The sequence below is a fragment of the Populus euphratica genome, unplaced genomic scaffold (genome assembly GCF_000495115.2).
Source record: "Populus euphratica unplaced genomic scaffold, PopEup_1.0 scaffold651.1, whole genome shotgun sequence".
Lineage (NCBI taxonomy): Eukaryota > Viridiplantae > Streptophyta > Magnoliopsida > Malpighiales > Salicaceae > Populus > Populus euphratica.
In genome coordinates this window covers 61,525-71,520 of record NW_011500524.1, presented here as the reverse complement: position 1 = coordinate 71,520, position 9,996 = coordinate 61,525, and the positions used below count along the sequence as shown (strand labels likewise).

General features: G+C 31.4%; 2 protein-coding genes across 4 annotated transcripts in view; one reads left to right on the top strand and one right to left on the bottom strand.

The window, feature by feature from the left end:
• Nucleotides 1-4,087, bottom strand: part of LOC105115193 (polyadenylate-binding protein RBP45C-like) — a 5,609-nt gene extending 1,522 nt beyond the window's left edge. Inside the window, exons 1-6 of one of the 3 annotated variants that reach the window (XM_011012018.1) lie at nucleotides 3,680-4,087; nucleotides 2,803-3,274; nucleotides 593-648; nucleotides 388-518; nucleotides 206-302; nucleotides 33-120 (exon numbers count right to left, since the gene is read on the bottom strand). In XM_011012018.1, the coding sequence (XP_011010320.1) occupies nucleotides 33-120; nucleotides 206-302; nucleotides 388-518; nucleotides 593-648; nucleotides 2,803-3,274; nucleotides 3,680-3,955 (1,120 nt within the window). In that variant the 5' untranslated portion in view covers nucleotides 3,956-4,087. The remainder of the gene's footprint in view (nucleotides 1-32; nucleotides 121-205; nucleotides 303-387; nucleotides 519-592; nucleotides 649-2,802; nucleotides 3,275-3,679) is intronic. The other 2 variants (XM_011012019.1, XM_011012020.1) reach the window with 2 other exon arrangements.
• A 3,436-nt stretch (nucleotides 4,088-7,523) lies between these two features.
• On the top strand, nucleotides 7,524-8,706 carry LOC105115192 (peroxiredoxin-2B-like). The gene is made up of 3 exons (XM_011012017.1): nucleotides 7,524-7,850; nucleotides 7,933-8,012; nucleotides 8,119-8,706. The coding sequence occupies exons 1-3, from the start codon at nucleotides 7,696-7,698 to the stop codon at nucleotides 8,370-8,372; spliced, it is 489 nt and encodes a 162-aa protein (XP_011010319.1). The 5' UTR covers nucleotides 7,524-7,695; the 3' UTR covers nucleotides 8,373-8,706.
• The last annotated feature ends 1,290 nt before the right edge of the window (nucleotides 8,707-9,996 follow it).

Here is a 9,996-nt window from a genome sequence, read left to right as displayed (position 1 = left end):
ATAATACATGCTGGGGTTGTGGGGAGCGGCGACGGCGGCGGCGGCATATCCATATGCATCATATCCTTGTGGATATCCATAATATCCACCACCGTTCCACTGGCTTTGGTCTGGCTGAGCCTGGTCAAAAGATGCACCTTTTAAATAAACAATGGTACAATCACAAACGTGAAAATAGGGAAGATTTAAGGGGCATCAGCCAAACCTGTTTGTTAGAAGGACTACGGCCCCATGAGAGTCGAATATTTTGACCAGCTATCTGAGTTCCATTCAGCATCGATAATGCTTGCTCCGCACAAGTGCTAAATGCAACAAAACACAGACAACCAAATCAGGACAAGGCAATCATTACAATCCAAAATAACAGAAATCAGGGTATTCATATACCGGTTAGCAAACTGAACGAATCCACAACGCTTGCCTGCAGGTATTTTCACATGCACTAGCTCACCATATTTACTAAACACTGCTCTCAAAGTGTCATCAGTCACACTTGGATCCAAGGCCCCAACAAATATCTGCAGACAAGAGAAACAAGTCAAATCACTTTAGCAAGTAATAATCCATATCAACAATAAAGCAAACTACGCACTGTTGTGTTATTTGGATCACTCTCCCCCTGATTTCCTTGAGGACTCTGGTAAGCAGCTGCAAATGACAAATACTTGTGAAATAACACGAACAAAAACAAACAAAGAGCAGCAGGCACCAAACCCAGAGCTTCTCTGAAGGATAATTGGTGTCGTATGAAAATCCAAGGAGATGTAAGCATTGAGAAATCACACAGGAAAACCCAAAGAACAAACAAACAATATTATCATGCTGGAATGAGTTTAAACATTTAAAAAAAAACTTCTGAGGAGCATGCAAGGAGAAAAAAGATCAAATTATTTTTCTGTTCTTAAAAAATCTAAGAGATGATTTTTCTTTAGTGTAAAAACCTACATGCAAGGTACAGTGATCTACAGAGGTCCACATAGATAATAGAAAATCAATTACCCAATAAAATATAGCAAACAAAGACTAATTAAGAAGTTTAGCATTATATTAGTGGAGCTGACTCCATCAAAATCAGCTAACTGAACAGTGCCAGCTTTGCCAGCTTACTGCTAGTATTTTCAGGAAATTTGACAGAAAGGAAATTCAGTTTATAACACTCAATGCTTACATATGCCCACCATTTTGAGTGTGAAGTTAATAAATGTTGCCTAGAGTATGGGAGAAAAAATGCAACTAATCTACTTGCCTTGTGACAGTTTTAAATGATTATACTGTTGTCAGTTGTCAAAAAGCTGAGCATCAGTGAAGTAATTTTCAGTTGTTTTTCAAGATGAACATTGCTAGCATAAAACCCAGCAGAGACAGGCAAAAAACCATGAGAAAGGAAATCAAGGTAGAAAGTATTGAAGGCCTAAACACTTCGCAATATCCAAACTTCAAAGCATGAACATTTGGAAAGTTCCAAACTAGATTCATATTTGCAGAGAGAATGGGAAACGTGATTCAGATTTTAGGTTAGCACCTTTTGGTGTTATTATCAACAATAAACCCATTGGTTTCTGGGGAAAAAATTGATATTCTAGGTTCCATGTTTCCTGATTTCCTTAGTGCAGAGACAAACAGGAAAACAGAAGCAAAAGTTCAGTGTACAGCCTATCTAAGTTTTAAGCAAGACAAGTCTAAGACAAATGACGGAAAAGAAGGAAGAATACGAATGCGACATACAAGATAGGATGAAGTCAAAAGATGATGATCATAGAAGAAAGAAGGGATCTCCATTCAAAATCAAATAACTCGATATCTTATTACACTAAATGCATATAGATCTATACAAGAAGATACATGGATTTGTTCCTCGAGTAGGTACTTAAAGAATGGAATGACAGAAGCATGTGATCAAGCACTTCCTCCAAAACAAGGATGCTCTCAGTCACACAAGCAATAAAAATGATAAGAGAGAAAGTATGGTATAAAAAAAGAGCAGCTTAAAGTGAAATAAAACTCTTGATTTTGGCGGTCAGAATAATGACCCCCACGACAGAGAACATCTCTGAATCCATCATCATAGGTTGGCTTCATAAGGTTTCTAATGCTTGGAATCCATTTCAGAGTAAATAGTTTCGCTAAATAGCAAACAAGTGCTAAAAACAGCTGCTGACCGTAAGTGAACAAAGAAAAGGGCTGAAACATGAAGAAATAAACCAACGATTCTTGTCTGATTAATATAAATAAAGGAACTCTTGAATGAAATTACACCATCTTTAGGAAAAAGAACATATTTAGCTTGACATCATAACTCTTTGAAAATAACAAACTGGAAAGTAATTCGTGAATGTAGCAAAACGCCACAAGAAATTAAGCTTACGACGTAAACAAAATAACTGACCTAAAATGAGGCCACGCATTTAAGTGGAATCATTTCAGCTGAAGTCAGTTCCAGGCTCCCCAAAATGAGAGCCTCTCGGTGTCCTGCTTTAAGACAACATGAGTTTTATATAAGTTTTTGCAAGTTTTAATCAAATTAAATGTGCCCAAGTTTACATAGGTAAGTACTGGAAGGAAATGACTCTTTAAATCCCACCTATCTTCAAGTGCATAACTGGAAGCACAAAAAACTAGGAGCATGTTTAGGCAACATCACCTCAAATAAGAAAAATACATACATGGCACACAAAACATTCAGCTTACCAATCTGATGTGCATTTTCAACATAAGAGATAAGAGTAAAAATGTAAGCAGAAAAAAATAAAATCAAACAGAAGTATCCATGCTACACAGCAACCAAAGTTGCAAAAAACATACCTTTCTGATATTGCTGGGTCAAAGGTTTCTTTGTGGCTGCTGGTCCAATCCGCATGGGCCTAGTAGAGCAGTACTGTCCATTCATCTCAACCATGGCACGCATTTGTTCATTTTCATCAGCAAACCTAACAAATCCATATCCCTTTGAACGTCCAGTAACTCTATCAGTAACAACTTTTGCACCTTTCACGGATGAGTAGACATTTCTAAATGTTTCTTGTAGGAGGTAATCATTGACATCAGCAGCCAAATCTCCAATGAAAATTGTATAATCAGGCCCATCATCTTGGCGCCTCTCACCGGCACCGAGGGTAGCCCAGTTCAGCCGGAAGGTCTGCTCACTGTTTGGCATTGGTGTCCCATTGTATGTTTGCAAAATCCTCTCTGCTGCAGCATGACTAACAAATTCAATAAAACCATAACCCTCTGGGTAACCTGTTTGCTTATTACGAATAACCTTAGCTTGGACAACCTGTTACAACAAAAGCATACCATTCATCAAAATTCTTTTTACTACGCAGCAGTAATATTCCCCATCAACAAAATATCCCGTTCATACAGAATAACACAACCCATCAATTTTATTTTATTTTCATAAATTATTGTTTCCAAATAAAAAAATCATTAATCCACAAAACAAACCTAGTCTCTTCACCTTAAATCTGTTTTCAAATCACAATTAAATACACAATCAATAGAATAAATTGAACAAAAAAATGCATACTTCCCCTTCTCCTAAAAGCTCCACCAAAAAATTTCCATCTCAGTTCACTTCTCAAGGAACAGGCACAATATTACGAATTACAGATTAAAGCATAAGGCTTCTTATTTATACGAAAATAAAAACCAAAACAAAAAATTGGAATCAAAAGATTACCTCTCCAGTGTTAGAAAAGATGCTGAGGATATAATTCTCATCCATCCACTGCTGCAAATCCCCAATCCACAACGACTTGATCTCGTCTCCAACAGCAGCACTTCCGGCGGCTGAACCATACTGGGACGGAGGAGGAACAGGCGGCGGAGTCCATCCAGCAGGAGGAGGTACGGGTTGCGATTGTTGCTGTTGCTGCATCATCCATTGCTGTTGGTATTGTTGTTGTTGATCTGGTTGCGGGACACCCGCCCCGGCGATTCCTGGTTGTTGCATCATGTTTGGAGTTAGGGATTGTGTTATTCTGATGGAGGATAAGGTGGTGGTTGGGGAGAGATCTAAGGATTTATTTTTTCAAGAGAAGTAAACCCTAGATGGGGAGGATGGGATGATTTATCATGCTTCGCGTGTGGTGGGGATGGGTTTGTGGGCTTTGGATTAGCCCGGCTCAGGTGATAATAGATATTTGAATGATTCTTAAAAACAAAAGTTGTTAAAATAAATTTGTTTTTAAATTTTTTTTAATTTAAAAATATATTAAAATAATAATTTTTTATTTTTAAAATTTATTTCTAACAACAATATATCAAAAAAATTCAAAATAAAAAATAATAATTTTAAAATAAAAAAATCAAATAGTCATCAAGTACAAAAAAACAAATATTATCAATAGAAATAAAATCAGTGGTTAACGGATTTACTTTTTATAAACTATAATTTATGATGCTGCATTTGTATTGGTTAATGATATAGTAAGTAAATTATTAGTGGTGTAAATTAACTAGTAAAATTTTAAACTTATTTTATAATAATTATTAATTCAAGCTTTACATACTTTAAAATTATTAAAAGTTTATATTATAAGAGAATCCATATTAATAAAATAAAATAATTTGAATCGGCAAAATGAGTGCCAGGAAAAATGGTTAAATCCAAATCATTATATTATTATATTATACTGATAAATTAAAAATTTGGGAAAATAAACAGTGTGATCCACTCTTTATCAGTATCACTGTTTATTTTAAATGATTTCTTTTATTTGATCGTTCAATTTCATTGTTTTGTTTTGTGATCTAATCTTTCTAAGCTGTACCAGCATGGTTCAATGTGTCCATTCTATATTCTTCTTTTTTTTCTTTTTTTTTGACTTCGCATGATCTCAGATATACAAATTATAGAGAAATATTCAACCAATCATAGATTCCAATGTTGAAAATGCACAGAAAAAGTTCAACTTGAACCCCGTAATTTCAGTTTATGCATTATTTAGTCCTTGTAGTTTTTTGATTTTATATTTTAATCTCAAACTTTATTTTTAAATGTTTTAGTCTTTAGCTGTAAGGAAGTGAATGGGAATACAGTTAACAGACATTAAGGACAGAGAATGTGCCCAAATGTATCAGAAAAAAACATATCTTGGAGTCATTAAGTTATTCTCGATGACAACATTTCAATAAAGATGATGTTCCTTTTCAATTATGATAGAAAAGGGTAGATATGATTTATGATTTATTTTTATCTATTTATTTTATTTTTAAAATGGTTGGATTGAAGTTATAAATAAATTTATCAAGATTTATATAGTAATTTTAAGTGTTTTTATATGAAAAATAAATAAAATAGGGTTTTTAAACTTAAAAATTTTAATTTTTCAACCACTTTATAAATCTAAAAAATATCCGGTTTACGCAAATAACATACCATTTATTTTTATTTTAAAAATCAGCATGATAATAAACTAGGTTGGCTGGGCGAGTTCCACGGCACTTGATTTTTTTATATATATTTTCATTGATTTTTTTATTTAAATTATAATCAATACCGTAACTCGTGTTTTAAAATTTTTATAGTTTAACTCTTTAATAAAAAATAATAATCAAGCTTTTTAATTAAAAAATAGGGTTTCAGAGGCCTACAGATAGTTTTTTCCACCCGCTATTTTTTACATGATCCTAGTTTTTAATATTTTATAATATAATTTATTTTAAATAAAATTACTAGGACAGTATCTAAATAATAACGAGATTGTGGCATAAATTGAGGATAATAAAGCTACCCCTCTTTTTAATAACATTAGCAACTACTTTTTTTAATAAAAATACACAAACCTAATATGCTTATTTTTTAAAATTAACCTGTAAATATTTATTGTGAATAAATATTTATTTTTTTATTATTATTATAGATAATCTTATGTGGTTTTCTTGGATTTATAACAGTTCTTAAAAAATATATTTTATAAGAAAAATTAAAAAATGCAAATAAAAATAATGAAGTTTTGATTAGAAAGATATATTTTTTAATATTTTTATTTAAAATCAATATAATATTTTCTAATTTATATTTTAATTTTCTCTGTTTTGTATTTAATATTTGATGTTTATACAAACACACATGGTTTTTAAAAAATCATCAAGAAAGAATTGTTTTGATTAAAAAATTATTTTTTATAAAATTTATATCATATTTCTCACGAAAATATATTTTTATTTTCACAACAAAATAAGAAATTGAAATATTACCCATGTTTTTGGGTCAAATATTATATGCATACTTGTATTTTGTTTTATCAGTATGGAAATTAACATTTTACTTTGATATTTAGCTAACATTAACAAATTCTTTACGAAATGTCATTTCATGTAATTTACAATTCATTCTATAAAAAGCAAATATCATAATTTCAATTCTCAAATAAATTTTACTAAAATATATGTAAATAATACGGTACCACTATAAATAAAATAAAATAAAATAAAAGGATGATATTTTTATAATGCACCACCTCATAAATACTATTTACTATAATAATATTTTTTTCATCATTTAACATTTGATTTATTAGAAATCAAATTTTATAATTTGTTACTGTTTACTTTTTTCTAGTCTCATGATATGTTTGTTGGGTTAATCTAATTGATTTTTTTAAAAATTAGCACTATTTTTTTTTATTTTAACTATTTGACATTAAATTGACTGAGAAGTAGTTTTCATTATTTATTGTAGTTTAATTTTCATTAAATTGTTTTAGTCTCATTACTACGATCATAAGTTTTCCGCTTTAACGTGGATTAACTCGAGTTATTTTATTGTGTTATTTTTTCATAATATTTTTTTTAATTTTATATTTTGATAATATAGGATGGATGATAAGTGTTTTTCATGATTTATTTCAATTTACTTTATATGAAATTATTCATGATTCATAATCAAAGTTGCAACTTTAATAGGCTAATCTATGTTGACCAGAGTAATTTTGTTTATTTATTTTCTTCAAGGTCATCATAATCTTATAATTTAAGCTATAAGTTTAACATGTTGATTATAATATTTTTTGTGTTATTTTTTAATTTTATCATTTCATGCTAAATCAATTATAAATTATATTTCATGATTTGTTTTTGTATATTATAAAATTATTTTAATCTCATGACTCGTATTATCAATTTGAAAAAATAACTTGCATCAATTTAAGTTGTTTTTTCTAATTTCATTATAATTACATAAGTTTTAGTTTTTAAGTTATTTTTTATAAAATCATCACTAATCATGAATTTGATAATTAAATCTAAATGGAGACGAGTCTTTCAATATTTTTTTATCTTAATATTTAGTTTTGATATTTCCAAACCATCTATATTATTTTTACTGATAATTCAAACAATTCTCAAATGTATAAAATTAACATCTATATAATTTATTTATTTTTACTTAAAAATAATAATAGCAATACTTGAAGATATTTTCATATTAAAAAGATTTTATTTAACCCCAGTATAGAGCCGACCAATGGTCTACTCGTAAAGCGCAAGTACTCCAAGGCAGCGAACATGAAACTGATTCGACAGACGGCATGTTAAAATAATTATCATAGTTGAAAAATCACAAGACCAGCCGCCCCCTTCCTTCCTCCCACTCGCTTCACACCGGATCCCAAAACTTTCTCAATTTCACTTAAATATAATATCCAATACACTCGGTAACAGCAACAAAATCAACACCACTGTCGATTCGATATGGCTCCGATTGCTGTCGGTGATGTCTTGCCTGATGGAAAGCTCGCTTATTTCGACGAACAAGATCAGCTCCAGGACGTGTCTGTACACTCCCTTGCTGCCGGTAAAAAGGTCATCCTCTTCGGTGTTCCCGGTGCCTTCACCCCCACTTGCAGGTTTATTATCTGTAATTCACTATTTAAGCATATATGATCTGGGGTTTAGGTCTGGTTTTGATTTCTTTTTTTGGTGGTGTAGCTTGAAGCATGTGCCGGGGTTTGTTGAGAAAGCAGAGGAGCTTAAATCCAAGGGGGTTGCTGAAATTTTGTGCATCAGCGGTATGTCTTCGTTTTCCTTTTTTCTTTTTCAATCCATGCCTTCACCCCCACCCTCAACATCTAGTCTTGTTGTTAATATTTTTTTTTAATTATTATTCTTTTCCAGTGAACGACCCCTTTGTGATGAAAGCATGGGCAAAAACTTACCCTGAGAATAAGCATGTCAAATTCCTAGCTGATGGATCTGCAACATACACCCATGCTCTTCGCCTTGAGCTTGACCTGCAAGAGAAGGGACTTGGCACCCGTTCCAGGAGGTTTGCTCTCTTGGTCGATGACCTCAAGGTGAAAGCTGCAAATATTGAAGGTGGTGGAGAATTCACTGTGTCCAGTGCTGATGATATCCTCAAGGATCTTTAAATTTCCACACCAGCACTATTCTAATGTTTTTGCATCACTGAGGTTTAGTTCCTCCTGCTTTCTTTCTGTTTTTCTACTGGTCATGCTTGATGTTTTCATGGAGAAAAGGAATGTAATGAATTTGGCATGGAGTTAAGGTTCTCGTCTGTAATGGTATCATGGTATGAGATGGTTCTGCAAATAAAGTGATTATATGCTAATATAATGCTCCTGGTTAGAATGGTTAGTGTGAAGCTGTGTGGTGAGCACTGGATAGCCACTTGCAGGAGCTTTACCTGTACTCGAGGTTGAAGATAATGTTAAATCGTTAAATGAGAACTTGTTAGATTGCTAATTCAGACATGTTCTTTAAGATAACTAGTTTAGCTTGTTAAAGAACTAGAGCAACATAATTCTTTTTGCAGATCCCAGGATCCTTTTGGTTTCATAATTCTAGAGTTTAGCTCGTTTGGATTGGTATATAAAAAAAAATCTCACATTTTTTTTTCTTAGCTCAAAGCTGGGATAGTATAACTTGGAGATTGAACTCACTTGTCATTCAAGTCAAATCTTCAAGGATAGATGAACTTGGATATACGGAGTAAATTGCTTCGTGCAGGAGACACTTGTGCCGTTAAAATCAAACCAAACTGAATTAAGAAAATAAAATGGCGTTCTATCATGCCCCCCATTGTCCATTCGTTCCCCGGATCTTTTCACTGTTCAGGAGGAGTGTTTTTTATTTACACTTTGGGCTGTGTAGTTTTTATTTATTTATTTTTTTATTTTTACATTTCAGCCCATTAAAATTAGGATACAAGAGAAGAAACTTACTGTAAGTTATATTTTAAACACCAAAGCATTGATTTTAGTGTTACCGAGTTTATTTTGAAAATTAAATTACGCACGTGTTCTGGGGTTGAAAATTAGATCATGAAAGTTTATAAAGTTTTTTATAAAATGTTTTTGATGGAAACAAGTAGATGTTTGGGTTTTAAGAGTAAAGAAAAACTCAAACTTTAATTTCTTAATTATGTTGTGGAGATGGCATCTCTTATGCCTGGATGATGTGTTATTAGGTTCATCTTTTCAGAAAAGCTAGATATATTTGACATACTCTATAAAATCCAAATCCAAGTGTATTTGCGCTTGATTCTCTCACCTTTTTATTTATTTTATTGAGTTATTTTATTTTTTAAATTTTAAAATAGTTTTTTTCTTTGTAAATAAAATAATTATAATGATACTTTAAAATGTTTTTGGGGACATTATATTTTTCAAATAAAATTATAACTTTTCATGATAATACTAACAATTATTTTATAAATTTTTATATATGAATCTAATACGCAATTGTATTTTTTAATGCTCATGGGCATCTAATTATATTAAAATATTTATTTTGTATTTTTTACTATAAAGTTTTCTATATTAGGCTTCTAATAATCAAGGTAATTTTTTGGAAATAATAAGACTTATAGGGAGATTGAATGTTGGCATTGATGATGTTGTCTTAGAAAAAGCTCTGAAAAATGCAAAGTATACCTCGCCGACTATTCAAAAAGAGATTTTGCATATTATTGCGAACAAAGTGAGGAAAAAGATTTGTGAAGAAGTTAGAGATGCAAAGTTTTGTATTTTGGTT

What these genes read in the sequence shown, in the direction of transcription:
- LOC105115192 (XM_011012017.1), top strand. Translation starts at nt 7,696, where the DNA reads ATGGCTCCGATTGCTGTCGGTGATGTCTTGCCTGATGGAAAGCTCGCT. An exon ending in GCCTTCACCCCCACTTGCAG is followed by an intron (nt 7,851 to 7,932) that starts GTTTATTATCTG and finishes TTGGTGGTGTAG; the next exon opens with CTTGAAGCATGTGCCGGGGT. An exon ending in TGAAATTTTGTGCATCAGCG is followed by an intron (nt 8,013 to 8,118) that starts GTATGTCTTCGT and finishes ATTCTTTTCCAG; the next exon opens with TGAACGACCCCTTTGTGATG.